General features: G+C 39.4%; 1 protein-coding gene across 1 annotated transcript; it reads right to left on the reverse strand.

The window, feature by feature from the left end:
* Positions 1 to 481: 481 nt before the first annotated feature.
* On the reverse strand, positions 482 to 13,147 carry LOC116720467 (protein GPR108-like). Its single transcript, XM_032563757.1, has 18 exons — positions 12,641 to 13,147; positions 10,351 to 10,467; positions 9,101 to 9,151; positions 8,852 to 8,937; positions 8,699 to 8,769; positions 8,402 to 8,577; positions 8,255 to 8,317; positions 6,943 to 7,044; positions 6,720 to 6,853; positions 6,110 to 6,185; positions 5,922 to 5,995; positions 5,316 to 5,433; positions 4,541 to 4,671; positions 2,854 to 2,873; positions 2,721 to 2,770; positions 2,330 to 2,413; positions 1,470 to 1,591; positions 482 to 790 (listed from the first exon to the last, which is right to left on the reverse strand). Exons 1-18 carry the CDS (start codon positions 12,734 to 12,736, stop codon positions 703 to 705), a joined length of 1,659 nt encoding a protein of 552 aa, XP_032419648.1. The 5' UTR covers positions 12,737 to 13,147; the 3' UTR covers positions 482 to 702.
* Positions 13,148 to 18,396: the final 5,249 nt, after the last annotated feature.

Genomic DNA, 18,396 nt, shown 5'->3' on the forward strand with positions numbered 1-18,396 from the left:
GAAGAAAAAGACACTAGAGAGCGGAGTCAGGCGGCAGCGTCACAGCCACAGGAACAGCGAAATACACGAGTCACAATTTGTCCTACTGTATTCGTATTGATGATTAAAATGATTGTTTTACTCTAGTTATTTGTAAGAAAACGTTCTATTTGTTTAAAAAAAATGCTTAGGCCTGAAAACAGTTTTTGTTCTTTGGTTTCAATGTAGAGTATTTAATTATGCTGTATAACAATTGTAAAAAACAAAGGTAGCTACTTCACGGATTTCGCCTATCACGGGTTCTTTTTGGAACGCAACCCCCATGAAAAACGAGGGTTCACTGTAATAATAATAATAATAATAATAATAATAATAATAACAAGCATTGGAGAGAAACAGAGTAGAAAAAAAAAGAATTTCAGAGCTGTGTTCCATTTTCCCACCCATCCAGAAAAAAAAGAAATGGAAAAATAAACCCTCCTGGAGCTCTTCAGGTTTTGGGTGGAGCACCCCCAAAGAAAATGGACAACCTCCGTCATGTTAGCCATCTTTTTTGTTGTTGTTTTTATGTTTTGCATAGCCAGACAGTGGGCATGAAGCTTTGCAACCACTTGAAGAGTTTTGAACAGAGAGCCGTCAGCAGAAGTGGTGGTGGGGGGTCTTGGTCCATATGAGCCCCCACCCCGACCCCGGCTGGTCCCCCCCACCCACTCAGCCTCCTGCTCACAGAGTGGGCTCTTTCTGGCGCTCGCGTCCGTTAGACGTCTTCTTAACTTTAGAGATTCCCTCCAGAGCGCCCGACTCTGTCACTCTGCACACACAGACAAAAAAATTAAAAAAAATAGAGGAGAATGCTTCATGTTAGACTGGGATCATTTTAGATACAAAACAAATGAATAAAACTAGGATCCACTTTTTCCACTTGCACTACCGACATCTGAGGGTTAGTTTGAGCTCATACAGAAAAACAATGCTGCCCAAACTTCTATTGAACCGCTACACTTGTTTGTTTGAGACAATAAAAGACTTTCTTTAACAATTTTAGGAAAATGTGCATTTTTACATTTCAAGCCACAAAGTTGAGCATGATGATTAGTCATGATTAATCACAGCAATAAAGTGCAGATTTGAATTTTAATCGATTGACAGCACTACTTAAACCTTTCGTTTGTTTTTTTTAAACAGACATAAATGTACTGAACTATTCATTCTTTTGACAACTCTGCACCAGAACAGCACCATTAAATACACCAGTAGCTTCACAGGCTTGATCAAACATGTAGAAAATAAACTGCGACAAACTTTCTTTCAAATGGTTCAGAAAAGAAATTAGAAATTCTAAACATAACGTAAAATAAATAATAAAACGTAACAGTCCTTATGGACCGGGCACATTGTCATTGATACCCGATATAGAATTCTTTTCCAATATCGGAGCCGATACAGATATTAATACGGGATCGGTGTAGCTCCACCTCTGACACACTCACACTTCATCCTTCTCCACGTCCTCTTCGTTCAGCGGGGGCTGCAGGTACGGGTTGTTGGACGCCGGTCGGAACTTGTAGCCAGTCAGCACAAAGAAGATCAGAGTGGACACTTCCACCAGAAACTGAGGACCAGAGGAAGGTGTGTGTTTTACAGTGAGACCTCAGTCAACTCAAATCATCTCAGTAAAGATTTTTTCACTTTTTTTAGTGTTTATTTTAGGGCTGCAATTGACGACTAATTTAGTAGTCAATTATTTTTGATGATTAATCAATTAATCGGATTTTTCATTTAATCACTTAAGCGATTTTTTACACAATATTTGAAATGAGCTACAAGATGGAAATGAAAAATTACTTCTTATATAATAAAAAAAAGCATTTTGTTGCTTAAATGCAGTAACAGAATCATTTAGTGAATTTGAACCAGTTCAAAGTCAAATTTCACCACTTTAGGAGTTCTGGGTACAACATATTTACAGATGTTTTTTTTATCCTATACATTATACTGCACAATTTTAGCTTAATTGCTGCTCTGAATATGTTAAGTTCATTCAGCATATTGACTTATTTTTTTAGTCTGTATATCCAGTTAATTAATCAATTGTTAAATTTGTTGACAATTATTTGAATAACTGATTAATCACAATTAATCCAATTAATCATTTTAGCCCTAGTCTGTTTTTTACTGAAGACAATCCCAAATTCAGTTTCTCTGAACAGCTGAATATTAATAGAAGACTATAAAACAATTAAGTACAGAAATGTCAGCCTACAGAGCAGCAGGCTGAAGAAAATACTCTATTGGTCCCAAACAGAAATTAAATGATAAAAATTTAATTAAAAGACTCTTGGAGTCTTACCTCATAACACCACTGCCACTGGAAGGACATTGTGATCTTCATCAAAATGGCTATGATCCTCGTGACGAAGATGTAGCAAACGATCTACAATAAAGATTTAATTAAAGGCAGAAAATCAGACTGTTGAAACAGGATTAATGATTTGGCGCTTCCTTTAAAATCCTGGCAAATGTTACCGGGAGATGTTGTAATTTGATAAAAGTGTTCTGTTCAAAGATGAATAGGTTAATTTTTTTGCTTTTTTGTTTTAACTAAAACTGAAAAATAGCACCTTCATCAAAACTAACTCTATTTTTGTTTGGGTAATCTAGTTTTACAGCTGCCAGGAAAAAAAGACATTTTTGTAGGACAAACTGAGCTCTGGTCAGCACTGCTGAGGCGTCTCTCTCACCATGACGTAGTAATGCTTGAACAGCTTGAGCTTCTCCAGGTTTTTGGCAGCTGGAAGAAACAAAATCCAAGTTTAGAGCAAAAAAGACAAACATGGTGATGCGTTCACTTAACTCAGGGAAAAACCAGCCCACCTTTTAAGAGACGCATGGACCTGGCGACAGAAAGATGAGAAAACACGTCAATCTAAAGATACTTAAATGTTTTATCAGGTCAAAATAACACTTTGCTACATCGGTGAAAATTTAAGTCACAGCCGACCAGTCACACATTCATACACCGATGTGCAATTAGAGGTTAACCTCCGACCCCCAGGAGGAAACTGGAATCGAACCCACAACTTTCAGGTTCCGAGACAATTACTCTGTGCAGAACTCTGCTAGCTTACTTACAAATAAGCTGAATTTATTTATCAAAAAGTCTTAATTACCTACACAAAGTCAGATCAATGTCACATTAAACTTGGATGTAGACAAATATAGTCTATCATTTCCATTTTCTTCAAAGTTTTAGATATTCTTATAAATCAAAATTTAATTTTTTTCTTAGCTTCTCCATTTTAATTCCATGTTTTCCCAAAGTAAAATCAATATTTCACCAAAAAAGTTTCTATAATCATATGGTTAGTAAAAACAAAAATTTCTGTACTGTTAAAGACTGTATTAATAGGGTATATTTTAATGACTTATCAGTTCTGTAAAGCTTCTACAAATCTATCAGTTTGTTAATAATTATAGGCATATTGGGAATTTAAAAGGTAGAACACATTACTGTCAAAGTGAGAAACAGTTTTTCCACATTATTACCCTTATGAGTTGTCCTTCAGTCAGAAAACTCAAAAATTCGATCATTTTCTGATCACTGACAGCATCTACCTAAGTGCTAACAGGATGCTAACAGTAGCAATTTCTACTAATGGTAACAGACTCAAAGTTAGCTATTTTCAGTGTTCAGAATTGAATTGAGAGAAAGCACAAAATAAAAAAGCAGTTTAAAAGGAGACTATGTTTTCACAAAGGTAAGTTGGTTGGTTATTCAGGCTTCTATGACGCCAAACGACACTCCAGTTGGTTAGCAATGATAACGGCTAACAAAATATGCTAAAGACTGCATCAGTTTAGTTTTTGTGTGAAATTAGTGAAACCCTTTTATGGCCACTTCTCTTTTTGACAACTGACCTCTGACCTCATCTCTGGTTACTGAATTCAAAGTCCAAACAACGTGTTGTAGTACTCTGTGTTAATTAGAGATGCACCAATCCAATGTTAATATCTGTATTGGTACCGATATTGAAAAATAAAAAAAATCTAGATCGGGTATCAGTGATGTTCATGATCCATAAGGCCAGATGTATTCAGGCTAATTCTATGACTTATGGTCTGAGCGACGTTATGCTTTATTATTTTACATTATATTTAGAATTTCTAACTGCACTTTCTGAACAATTTGAAAGAAAGTTTGTTGGAGTTGGATTTTTGCATGTTTCACTAACCTACTATTTTAGTCAGTGTCAGTTTATTATTTACTTCACATTGGCTGCTATACTCCTAATTGCACTGACTGAACAAATTAAAGTTTTACATTAGCTTGTGAAGCTATTGGTATATTTAAGTGAGCTGTACTGCTGCACAGTTATCAAATACATTTGTAATTCAGCACATTTATGTCTGTGTTAAAAACAAAACCCAGAAATGTTTTAAGTGTTTTAAGCACTAAATCTGAAATGGTAGTGAAAAATGTGCACCGATGCATCCCTTGTGTTAAAGAACAAAACTAGATCTACAGTTAACACGGCCTCTTCAGGCTACACATCACACTGACCAGACGACGGGGAACAGGATGGCTCCGCAGCAGATGAGGTCCACCAGGAAGAGGATCTCCTTCCACAGATAGTACTCACTGGAGCCTTCCTCTGTCGACTCGATGATGATATAGGCAACATTTGCCAGCACCTGGTAGGAAGACACACACATACACACACAAACACACACACAGATATATTAGAAAGGCACAAACTTCAAACTATATGCAGGTTCCCAAACACACACACGTTTGTGTGGCTATCTTTGTGGGGAGATTCCAAAGACTTCCATTCATATCTACAGTTGAAACATTACACTTACCACTTACAGCCTAAACCATTATGTATCTAACTTTAACCAAAATTCAATTCACACCTTAGTCCTAAACCTGACCCAAAAACAGCATTTCCCCTTGTGGGAACCAGGCTTTGGTCCCCACAACGTCGTATGTGTCAGGAACATGGTTCCCACAAAGTATTACAAACAAACACACATTTGCTCAGCTATCTTTGCGGGGACTTTCCATTGACTTCCATTCATTTCTACAGCCTAAACTTTACCCTTACTTTGACCCTAACCCTACCCATTACATACCAAACCCTAACCAAAACTCAATTCACACATTAGTCCTAAATCTGACCCCTGACCCAAAAACAGTGTTTCCCCTTGTGGGGACCAGGCTTCGGTCCCCACAAAGAGCAGTGTGTCCCCACAACATGGTATATGTCAGGAAAATGGTCCCCACAAGGTATTAGAAGCAAACGCGCGCGCGCACACACACACACACACAATACCTGCAGAGGGATTACTATTACGAAGATCATCTTCTCTTTGTAAGAGAGGGCGTATTTAATGAAAGCCCAGCCCATCCCAATTAGTGCCAGAGTGATGAACAGGAGCGCCCCCTTCAGCCTGACAAATACAGGAGTATTAATACAGAATGTTAAAAACAAATAGGATTCAAACTAGAGATGAATGACATATCAGGATCAACATTGGTATCGGACGATGTTCGTCATTTTTTGACATTCTGATATTGGCCCAAATTAAAAGTGTGCCGATGTAATAACGGACTTTTACCATATTCTCCGGACTATGGGTCACTTCGGAGTGTAAGCAGCTTAAGTCAAAAAAATGTGTCATGAAGAGGAAAAAAAACATATACGTGTCAATCTGGACTCTATTTAAAAAGAACTGTGACTCACATTCATGATATACGGTATTTTCCAAACTATATTTCAGGTATTTGTTTGGCCATGTGAGAGAGAGTGTTCAACTTCAGCAGAGAGGCCATTTCAGTGGTGTGGTCCATTTTTTTCATGGTAGAGAATATGTATGTCAGCTAAAATTTTCACACCAGTGCATCTCTAATTAAAAAAAATCCAGCAGAAATAACTTACAGGTGTGTGATATAATACATGACGGCCCAGCCTTCGATAGGATGACCCTCGATGTTGATAAAGTGGTAGTTGATCTGTGAAAAACAGAAGCCATGGACACATAAACTACTTTGTCTGTTGTGATAAAACAGAAAATACCTCAAGCTGTTGTTGAGAACGTGAAGAGAATTACTAGCACAGTGACCTACACTGTGGAAAACTAAAGATGTGGACTTGGTGAATGCCAGTGCAGCCATCAGCCAGTGGATCTTAAACACATTGTGTCTGTAAAGAAGCAGATGAGAAAAAAACTTCATATTTAAAGTTAGTAAGATGGTTGCGGAGATGAGTCACTCCTTAATCCTTAACGGCCTTTTACAATTCAAGACTGTGTGCTTGTTTGGTTTGGGTGTGGGAATCTCCTGTGCCCTGCAGGTGCAAACCCTCCGAAAGGTAAACAACCTGAGAATCTTGGGTTTATGCTAGTTAACCATCTAGCTAACTTTGTGGTCTGTGTGGTTAGCATGATGCTAAAGTTTTAAACTCAATAAAGAGACCAAGAACAGTACCCCCTTTTTGCTTTGGATAAAAGACAAAAAACACAGAATGACATTAAGAAAGATAAAAAGAACCTAATCAGTGACAATGTGAATGTTTGCATTGTCCTAATCAGAGCAAACAACAAAAATAAGGAGATTCAATAGTTAGATAAAAAAGAAGGATTAACACATGTAGCGACATTTTTGTGTCCACCATGATATGACAGAACCTCTGGGATGTAAAAGAAATCACAATTTGAGTGTAGTTCATGCCATGTACCTGTGCTTCATGAGCATGTAGACCCACACCATAGCAGTAGCGAAGAAGACTCCGGCCATACGTATGTAAAGACGAGGTAAAGGGATTTCGGCTGCAGACAGGAAGCTCCCTGGGTTCATCTCTACCACATCCAACTGCAGGGAGGTGGAGGGAGAAAATGTTAAATGAACACCTATCAGACACCTGAGGGCTGGCAGAGCATCGCCAACGCTCGTTGACTCACCGTCAAGGCATAAGGCAGCTTGACTCCGGCCACCTTGTTCCGACAGTAGTGGAACTTCAGGCTGTACAGACCCTGATCCTTTGGGCCAATGACCAGGCGGAACTGTAGAGGAGGAGAGACATTAAACCAGACGGCACAACAATCGATACGCATCACTGGATTGGACGGCGCTTATCAGCCGCTGCAGCAAGTGATGCGCTCCTTTAGCCGCCATTGCTACGCAACGAGTCACGTCCACAAAACCATACTGTTCCAATGCAGGATGAGCAGGAAGCGGTCACAAAAATGGCATCCTTAATTCTAACCTGATATCTATAAAATGGCTTATCAAAGATGAGAAAATTGCAGATCTTCTGATTTGTAAACTATATGTTCTTCCTGGATTTGAATCTATAAATATTTTGCTTTCTGAGAGAAGACTAAGTGGATCTGTTTTTTATATTGGTGAATAATTTAATTTTACATAATTGCGGCTGTAGAAGGCATAGTATGTTCAAGTTTAACCAACTATTGCTTCTATAGTTTATGAAAACTTTCATCCTAAATGACGATCGTCATGTATATCGCCATGTTCTACGGACAAATGAGGCAATCACACACAGACCCATTGCCATAGCAACAATAAGACAAAAGCTCTGCAAGCTGACAGAGCAGAGATTACATTCATGGGTATCAGGAACCAAAGAACACATAAACATTTCCCCCCATAAAAAGTACGTAAAAACTATGAAGCACAACATTCAGTTTGTTACAGTATCATGTATCTGGCTTGATGTTTATTTTGCAATTATTAATAATTGGTTGTCTGAACTTAATGGTGGTTGATTAACTAATTTGAACTCCACCAATGACCTATCAGAGAGTGGGTGTTTCGGTTGCCTTATTTTAGAGTTACAGGGTATATAATGACTTGCAAAATCCATCATTTTAGCCCTTAAATAAATTCTAGGAGTGTAAAACAAAAGTTTAATTTATTCACTCCCGATGCTCCATAGATATCTTTATATTCTTTTGGGTCATATTTTTCAGTCGGTTCATTCTTCTCTATTGGATGTAACGTTTTCTTGTCTATGATGTCATTACATTTGAAGACAATTAAAAGAGAAACCCTTTTTCAGATTTTTTTTGCTGGTCATTTTCCCGACCAGCGATATTCCTGACTCAGTCTGTAGCAATGTTGCATGTAACGCCATGCACCATTGATTTACATCAATCACATACTGTAGATGTCCAATCCTGTAAAATACATCAACGAGCAAAGCCAACCAAACGCTGCCAAAAGTTGTCTAAATGAAGAGAAAAGGGCACTTACGCTGAAGTTGTATAAGCCATTCCTTTTGTCCAGGGCTAAAATCGGGTTGACTGAATTGTTCAGCTGCAAGAAATTCCAGTTAAGACGCTGATTTAAAGAACAAACTGCACAATAATGTATCCACAAGAAAAACTAAAAAAATCTCACCAGGAATGTAGTTTCCTCCGGTTTCTTAGCATCCTCAACAGGGTTTGACTTTTCATTTGCTGGTGGTACATTTTCCTGACCTCCTGGGATCTCTATATTATCATCTTGTTTTGTGTCTGGCTTTGCTGGTTTCCCATTTGAATCGTCAGCAGCCCTCTTTGTAACCTTCTTTTTTTCTAAACAACAGAAATGGAGGCATAGAAACACATCAAGATTAACTTTAGTCACTTTAGAACAATGGCGTCATTCACTCTGCAGCAGCTAATTTGAGGAGGCGTTAGAATCAGCAACACAAACCTTTAGGTTCATCCGACTTGGCTTTGGCAATCAGGAAGTTATCCTGAACGCCCATGGAGCTCACGTTGACCCTAGAAGGACAGAAGTCAAACTCTTAACCTTCGCACATAGCTGTGACACATTAGGAACTTATGAACCTAAAACAACACACACCCCAGATGCTTGCTGTCAATGAGAAAAAGAATGAGAGGTTCGTCGTTGGTGGTCTTCGTGGGCGGGCACGTCTCGGTCTCCTCCGCCTACGGAGAACACAACAAGACTCTCACCATCTCCGGTAAAAAAAAAATTAGAAATGAATAACGTTGAACAGATAATATATTATCGAGGATATGTTTTACTAAACAGAATACTGTTTGAGAGCTGTAGAAAACCAGATGTTTAATTATGAAGGCGGGTACTCACTGTGTACGACAACACCCCATTAACTCGAGACCTGGACAGGCTGAAGCCAACCTAAAGCAGACAACAATGTGGACATGAATCAGCTTTTGATATGACTGGCATTTATTTCCATCAATAGTCAGAGAAAACCTATGATTAGTTGTGGTTAGGCCCGTCAATATACATTTTTCTGGATGATAAATTGTCCCAGACAATTATAATTTATCATATGATTCACTGATTTATTGCTTATTGTGACAGCACAGGTGGGCATTTCTTGTATTGTTTATCATGAAACATTTGTTAGGAGAATTCCGATTTATTTTTGTCTCAACTTTCAATTAATGTAAAATATTATTATTATATTATTGGAAATCTTTTTTTTTTTTTTCCCATTTTTTTCTCCGAAGAGTTTTTGCGGCACTAGTGGCTCGTATTTTTTCGACAGTAGGCTGACAGGAAACAGGGAAGGAGAGGGGGGAAGACATGCGGCAAAGGTCGTCGGGACCGGGAGTCGAACCCGCGACGTCCGCGTCGAAGACTAAGGCCTCCTAACGTGGGACGTGCTAACCCCCTGCGCCACCACAGCACGCCCCGGAAATCTTATTTTTACTATGTTCTCTGCTGTTTGTTCCACGAGAGCATCTACAAATATCAGTAAATTAAAAAATATAATAAAAAGCAATTACTGTGTGCAGCTTAGTGATAAAAATCACTTCTTTATGTAAGAGATGTCGTGTAGAAGCCCATTTCAGATGAGCATGGTTTTCTCAATCAAAAAGTTTCGACTTCTGAAAGTCGTTTTCTTTAGTAAAATTTATGATTTTTCAAACTCAGAAACTTCAAAGTTTTTTTTCTAGCAAATTTCTGAGATTAATCGCAAAATATCTGAAATTTTTGGCAGAAAAGTGCTCCCTTTGTATCTACTATGGCCTACAGCAAAAAGTATCTTAAATAAATTGCAAAAAAGTAGTTTGGGTCACAGAACAAACAGAGGTTTCCTCTTTTCAGCACTGTGTAATCAAGCATTTCAAAACTGAGCAGTGAGTAAATTACACCAGTCTTACAAATGAAGAGAAAATGTATTCAATAAAGAAAAGACAAACTGTATCAATTACCTCATTATTATCATTTCTCAACCAGGACCTAAAAGAACATACTAGAGTTCTCACTGCAAAACTAATATGGGCAGAAAAAAATTATTACTGCTTCCTTCAACTTTTCTTTTTCTTTATATTTACCTGAAAGAAAATGAAAACAAACTGACTTACTGGGAAGAGGTTGTAGTTCACAGTGTCATTGATCCACAGGGAGGACAGACTCACATTCAGAAATCCATTTGCAAAGAAACCAAAATTGTTGAGGTCAATGGCAAACCGTGTCTCGTTCTGAAAAAAAAAAAACAAGTTTAAGATTTGTGATCACAAATACTTTAATCATACATAAGATAATTGGCTCTCAGAATGAACGAAAAACAAATTTGAAGGTTTCGGTTGAAGCAAATTTAGTCCATTAGCTAAAATCAACATTTCTCATGTTGATTTCAGCTCATTTGTGAAATACTTTATGGAAATACCTAAATATGATATATTTAAGAAATGTCTGGGTGGTTTTTTTGTCCCAACGTTTTGTGGAAATTGAGAGACTGTCTCAATTTATAACGTAAACACATGATATCAGTATCATTTAAAGCTTACTCTAAATGATTTTTCAGCTAAAATTGTTTGTTTTGACGCAGAACAATTTGCACGGCGCTAACATGCCCACTGTCACATTTGACCCGATATAAATGTTGTCCACATGCCAAACAGGCGCCGCTTTTTCTTGTTTAATCGGTTACTTTTTCCACAAACATAAACATTTTAAAGATCACAAATTGCAATTTAATACATTCATAATCACAGTGACTCAGTTTTGGTTTGACCTTTAGAAATTTTGAGCCTACAAACAAAGTTCAGGTTTTCTAGAAACCATGAAATGGCCACAGCCGAAGCTTGCTACTGCATAATCTCCTTCACAAACACATACATATTTGACATAAATACAGCAGTGTGACACTGTGTTAACATGTTTTATGCCATTGAATGTAATCAACACGCTGTGGGTTTATTGAAGCAACGTCAATGTTCATGGCGTTAGCATAAGCTACCCGGGTTAACGCTGACATAACTCTAAACGTTACATTGTCTATAAAATTGTTATAAGTACACCTCTGCATAACACTGTATCCTTATTAACGTATAAGAGAATAAAGAAAGAAAGAAATATGGACCAACTTACAACAAAGAATAGCTTTATTAACTGTAACAGAAAAGATTTAAAGTGCATCTGAAATTCAAAAATAAAATTAAATCCTTAATTAAACTATTAACATTTTTTGACTGACCATGTCAAACCATATGATACTGAAAAATAAAATTACATAAAATCAATAAATAATAATGCATTCAAACTGATCACCAACATTAACTCAGGAGCACTATATTAAACTATATATATATAAAAAAAAACTTTAACCTGCAAAACAAAAATATATAAAATAATTTGTGCTGATTTTTTAAATCAAAGATGATGTCTGGATTAATGGCTACAAGGAGCACGTTTTGCAATGCACAGCTTTTCGAAGCGGGGTTTGAAGCAGGACACAGCAACTCTCAGCTCCTGCTCAATGTGTAGCCGGGACCTGGATTTGCTTTTCAGAGCAGCAACAGCAGAGAAGCCAGTCTCACACAAGTAAGAAGTTGCAAATGGAAGAAGAATGTGCACAGCTCTTTGTCCTAAGAGTGGATATTGCTTCTCCACATTCAGCCAGAATTCACTCCGTGTCTGGGATGTGAAACTTAGTCTCAATATGGAGTCAGATGTGATGTCTATGAACTGCTCCTCCTCTGCAGAGCTAAAACCAGGTGGAGCTGGTGCATTAAAAGGATCTCTCACCCAGTCATACTGGGAACTGTTTTCAGGGAAGTACTTTGTAAAGAATCCCATCAGTGATGAAATATGCTGCTTAAAATATAGCGTGGTTGGGGTGTAATGTCTTTAAGTGACGCCTTCATTTATTTGGCTTCATGCTGTCCGCTGCCAACATTTAGAGACACAGTAAGCACACCGGTCTTTCCTCGTCTCCCACCGTAGTCACAGTGAAGCCAAGCGCTACATACGCTTCGTCATATTTCCTCGTCTTGGCTTTTGGGAGACTTTCGTTTGTCTCTTTATCTCCGTCTCTCTTCGCCTGTCTTCTTATCCCTGTTAAATATTTTTACATGGTGTCACTTGAGGGTCTGCTACACTTCATGTCTACACTTCATACTATGTGCAAAGCGCTCAAACCCCTACACCACCGAGTGAATGCTCCCTGCGCACACTCTGCCAATGAGAGCGCCACTGCCCCCTAATGTAGTGGAGGTGCAATTGCACTTTATTCTAGGACAGTTAAAAAAAAATCAAAAAAATAAATAAAAAAGCATGTTCCCCGAGGTCAAACGCGTCCCCCCGGGGGGGGGGGGGCGCCCCACTATTTGAGAAGCACTGCTCTAAACCAAAACAGTGTTACGCACTCACCTCTAGCCTGAGCTTGTGTATCCTCGCGTTACACCCCGACAGCAGCACTAAGAGTAAAATTACTGCAACGGACAACTGTATGTGCGGCACAGCCATCACAACACCTGCTAACGTTGACTGTTAGCTGTCGACAATTCTGCCAGATAGCTAAACAACAAGCTTGCTAGCAGTCCTTCCGGTTTCGAATCGTTACAATGAAATTTATCTTCAAAAACGACGCTCAGCCGCACAAATGACCTACTTCGTTGTTAAATAACAACACCGTCTTTTATGCTTTCCAATGTATAAGTTCTTTCATTGTGTGAACTACCAGCCAGCTTGTCGTAGACGTTGGGAAGCTGCCACTTCCTGGTTTGCAATATCACGGAGGGTTCGGACGGAGCCGTCACAAACTGAAGAACAACAAATGATTTGTTCTACAGCTGGAATAAATATATCCCGCAGGCCAGTGAGGGGAAAACATGATTTATGGCGGCTCTTCAGTCAAAAATGTTATTAACAGTGTCTAAAGTTTCTATTGACACGATTTGTCTATACCTTGTATTCTTGTGCTACATTACGTCACGTGGTTTAACTAGGACGTGGACGTGAACGGAACCACCCCTCCACGTCGTATAAGATCTGAGACTAGTAAATAAATAAATAAATGAGGAGAAAAACGAGTTTAAACTCTAAAAAGGTCAAAGTGATGTCAATAAAGTTGGATAACCTCACTTAAAATTCTGTTACTTGTAAAGAGACCCTTCATCAAAAGGACCCCGCCAACAAAACTGCTGTGAAACGTTTGTGCTCCACTTATCCTGGTTTGTAGAGCAACATTTCTGTGTGTGTTTTTAATAAATATTTCCAGAGGTCTCGAAAGTTCAACCAGCCCCCCTCCACTTCTTCAAACCAATCAGAATTGGTGCCAGTCAACTTATTAGCTAAATGTGTGCTGCAAAAATGTTTGCTTGTGCTACTTTTGCTTTGAAGATATTGGTGGAAGTTAAAATGTCAACAGGTCAACCCCTCTCCCATTACCCAAATCAAACGAAATTGGTGTCAAACATTTGTGCAACAAAAAGGAAACAAAACCAAAAAAAAATCTTTGTTTTGACCTTTAATCTTATGTGGAATCACACACATGCAGCAATACAAATATGCAAAGATAATGACAGAAATAATTAACAAAATGTCTATAGGTAAGCTATACAGTTGATGGAGTATGTCACCTACTTCATATGCCATCTTTTTAGAATTCTATTCTATTCTATTTTTTAAAAAAATATACTGGGATTGACAAAAGACAAAAAGAAACGACACATGCATAAATTAAAACACAAAATAAATGAGACTGACAAAATGTAAATGCCTCTTTGTTGTCTTTTTGGGTTGCCAGCTGCATAGTAGCAACAACGACGAAGCTGCAGTTGCAAATTTAAAATGCTTAATGTTTGTGATATGATCATTATTGCAATGAACATATCACAAAGTTGTGAATGAGAAGCAAGTATTCTGGAATATAAATTTCTCAAACATTTGCTACTCTGAAGTCAACTGGTAATACAACATAAACCAGACAAGAGTGAAAAATTATAATTGTTCTTCAACACGACACACACACAAAAAAATCACCTCCTAGATAAGACATCAGTTTTTCCACTGAAGCTCCATTAAGTCAGCATAAAATAAATCCTTCATAAGGGCCATAACCTTTGGTTTGATCATACCTTTCTGTTTCATCGGAAGATACCCAAACATTTTGAAACATTTATTGTACATATCTCAGACTTTATTATTTGGGAATGCCAATAAACATCTATTATAACTAACAATGTGATATCTGCAGCCTAAGAAGAGCATCCGCAGACGGTGCGACCTCTGACACGGACAGACATGATGGCTGAAATACCTCTGAAGTAAAAAAATTTTTAAAAATCACATACTTGATTTATTTGCAAATAGACAGATTTACTAAAACAAGGTTAAAGCAGATCCCTCTGAAAAAGAGTTGAAATGATGAGATACAACAGAACAGGAGCTGAACCGGCGTAATAAAAGGTAAACTGGTTCAGGATGCTTTCTGCCCCTCTGCGAGCCTCCGTTCATTTCGTCTACTTGGATTATTTGTATACAATGACAAATGATCATGCCTCTGAAAATGAAACTAAAATTGCAAGGAAAAAAAAAAGACAGCACAATAAAGCCATTGTAAAACAGCACTAAAAACGGGCTGCGTTTCACGTGGAGCTTTCATTAGTTTTTGCTAAGAGTTATGTTCCATGTGCCGGATTCACTATTGCTGATGATTGGAGCCAAGATCACACTTCCCTCCTGAGCTACCAATGAGGGACCCGCGGCTGCAGCAGCAGGCGCCGCGGCTGCAGCAGCAGCAGCTGGGGCGGTCACAGGCGAGGCTTCAGGCGCGGTGCCAGAAGAGGAAGTGGTGGAGGACACAGCACTCAATTTTTCTGCACTTAAAGAAATTTTAAAAACAGCTGATTAGAGCACAGACATGGCAGAGGGTGAAAGTGTCACCTAAAGGGGAATCAAGTGATGGCGTAATCACCTGGATGTGCGTTGGACAGCTTCTGCGCCAGGTCGTTCCGTTGTTGTTTCTTCAGGATGGTCACAGCAACCGTCACAGCAACGTCTTCTGTATAGTTCTCTATCATCTTACTCACTGTTTTAGTCCGCTCTGCCTGCTCTAGGTAAGACGTAGGAATCGACCTGTGACCTTCCAGCTCGTGCTGCTGCAGGTACCACTTAAAGGTCTGGAATTCGTCCTTGTTCAACTGTTCCAGGCAGTCCAGGAGCAGCTCTGTGACCCTCATGTCTATGGCGGTGGCCCTGAAGCGCAAACCACATGCGCAAATGTAAAAACACATTGACAGACATGGCAGACTACAAGAGAAGAAAATGCTTCAAGACGCATCAGCATGTTAGAGTGAACTTCGTGTATTCCCGTCTTTTGAAACGGCTGCTTGCGAGTCCGAAATGGGCCTCGTTTATGTCATTGAAGCAGTTTTTGCTGGACAATAATAACTGAAACAAATGTTAATTGCGACGGCTAATAATATGTCTGAACTGCTGAAGAGGCCTGAAAACTAATATCCCCCGTTTTCTGTTCAGTGAGCCGACATGGCATGAGCGCAAAATATTTCCTTTACGAAAGTGGAAGCGGGTACGATGTGATCCTGCTGGGTACGAGACGGAGCGAATGACAAAAGATTAGCGACACATGAACCACATCTGCACCGAAATACACATCTGCACCGAAATAGTCTGCAGTTCACTTCATCTGACATATTTTCGTGACTTTTTGCGCATACGAGCCTGTGTGAGAAACGTCTTAAAGATGCAACTAAAGATGTAAATAAACTACTTTTCTTTTCACGTGAAAGTCGTTATCTTTACATGGGCATGAGAGCAGAGTGAAATAGAAATAAGAGGTAAAACTAGACTAGTTTTTTTTGTTCAAGAGGCCCGATGATAATGAAAAACGCCTCAAAAAGGGGGGGGGGGGGGGGGGGGGGGGGGGAAATCTGGTCGTTTTTACGTACCTCTACGTCAGCACCGCGGGAAGGAGAGCACGCGCGCAGCCACAGGCAGCTTCTTAAAGCAGAGTCTTAAAAATCCTGACAAAGTTTCCCCGTCTGCCTTCAGCAGAACTTGTTGCTCCAAAGGACAGGCTCGTGGCTCTTCACTAGTGATGTGTCGGTCGCTAACGATCCGGCTCTAAGAGCCGGCTCTTTGAAGTGAACGATTGGAACCGGCTCCGCAATGGGAGCCGTTTTAGGATCCTATTTGGGAGCCGGGTTTTTTTCTACAGTATATCGCTGTCTCTCCGCCTCCCTGTCGTTGTGCTTGTGCTCTGCAAGTGCCAGAGCCGATAGTTTTTCCCCACATCGTTTTTTTTTTGTTTGTTTTTTTTTTCCCTCGGTCGGTCCACTGCCCTCATGTCAAGCGTGTGCTCCACACATCTGACCAATCACACATAGTTTCAATTAATAATGTGGCGGGAAAACACTGAAAAAAAAAGTTTATCTCCACTTTTTTTGTGGAAACGGCAGGCAATTGGCCAAGCTGTATAGCGTTCGTCGGCAGGTGTTTATGCACAGACACTCACTCAGCGGTCAAGAAGCACAGAAAGAAGGGGAGTCAGTGTGAGAACTGAATAGGTGAAAATAAATGAGTGACAGAAAACGGAGCAAGATTTGGACTCATTTTAATGCTACATCAAGCTCCAGGGCAGAGTGCAGACTGTGCAAAGTCAGCATTTCCTATCGTGCAGGCTCGACAAACAACCTGCACAGGCACATGCGGACATCACACGCATCGGTATTGCTATAGCATTGTTATGCGGCATTTTTACTCATCATAAGTGCTTAACAATGTCAATAATGAAACAAAATATTATAAAATTAGGTTTAAGCTATTAATTAATTAATAATGTCAAAAATATATATGGGGAGCCGTTTGGGAGCCGAAAGAGCCGGCTCTCCACAGTAAGAAGAGCCATTAGAGCCGCATCTCGAAAAGGAGCCGAAAAATCCCATCACTGCTCTTCACGCAAAAAAAGATGAATCTATCCTCCTGGCGGCACAGAGAAGGAAATGGCGGCGGAGGATTTTTCATGTCAAGTTACGGTTTTGAAGAGCAGGAAGTGACATAGGAGGTGAAGAGGAAACGAGCAGTCTGACTAGTGATTACACCAAACAGATATAATGTCTATCATAGATAGATAGATAGATAGATAGATAGATAGATAGATAGATAGATAGATAGATAGATAGATAGATAGATAGATCTTGTGGACCTGTAATAAGTAATGTTTTAAGTTTTTTACTTCAAATCTAAAAAGTGTGTGCATTTCTTATCAGCCTGCACAAAGAGTTCTTTGTACAAAAGCCTGTAAGTTCAGGATCAGCTGAAAATGTTTTTGAATATGTGTTCATCAGCTTTGGGCAGGGGTGTCAAACTCCAGTCTTCGAGGACCACTGTCCTACGGTTTTTAGATGTGCCACAGGTACAAAACACTGGAATGAAACGGCTTAATTTCCTCCTCCTTGTGTAGATCAGTTCTCCAGAGCCTTAATCACCTAATTATTCTATTCAGGTGTGGTGCAGCAGAGGCACATCTAAAAGTTGCAGGACTGCGGCCCTCGAGGACTGGAGTTTGAGACCTCTGGCTTAGGGCGTGCAGCCAACAGGGGGAGGAGCTTCATGCTTGAAGGCGGAGCTAGGCCCACCCAGGCATTTCACACAGCTGAATGGTTGGCGCGGGAGACTAAAGGATTTCTCAAACATGCATGAATTAATCGAGGCAACGCCACAAAAACATTCATTCCCTCATGAATGTTTTTGATGAGGGAATAAAATTAGAACAACATGTAAAGCTCCAAAAAGTACATTTTACAAGTCTGAACACACAGCTAAACCTTAAAGACACAAAGTTGTTGTAGCTGCAAATGCTCCCAATAAAATCAGTGAACCAGAAACCATCAGAGTATAAAACAATTTGATGTAAGAGGGAGAACTGCTGAGAAGGTGTACTTATATCTGCGTAGCGCACTTTTTTTTGTGTGTGTGTGTGTCTATGTGTGTGTTCATTTGAGCTGATTAGCTGTCCAGCCCATGTTTATCACTCAGAAATACACTCATATGCAAACTCAATTCTTCCCCTCCAGTGTAATGCTGCAGCATTTCACTGGATTATTCTTGACCCTCCCTTCCTTCCTCTCCTGATATACCAACAGAGAACGCCCAGGGTGGCT

This window comes from Xiphophorus hellerii, chromosome 5 (genome assembly GCF_003331165.1).
Source record: "Xiphophorus hellerii strain 12219 chromosome 5, Xiphophorus_hellerii-4.1, whole genome shotgun sequence".
NCBI classification, from domain to species: Eukaryota; Metazoa; Chordata; class Actinopteri; order Cyprinodontiformes; family Poeciliidae; genus Xiphophorus; species Xiphophorus hellerii.

What these genes read in the sequence shown, in the direction of transcription:
- LOC116720467 (XM_032563757.1), bottom strand. Translation starts at nt 12,736, where the DNA reads ATGGCTGTGCCGCACATACAGTTGTCCGTTGCAGTAATTTTACTCTTA. An exon ending in ATGGGGTGTTGTCGTACACA is followed by an intron (nt 8,938 to 9,100) that starts GTGAGTACCCGC and finishes TGTTCTCCGTAG; the next exon opens with GCGGAGGAGACCGAGACGTG. An exon ending in AGCTGCCTTATGCCTTGACG is followed by an intron (nt 6,854 to 6,942) that starts GTGAGTCAACGA and finishes ACCTCCCTGCAG; the next exon opens with TTGGATGTGGTAGAGATGAA.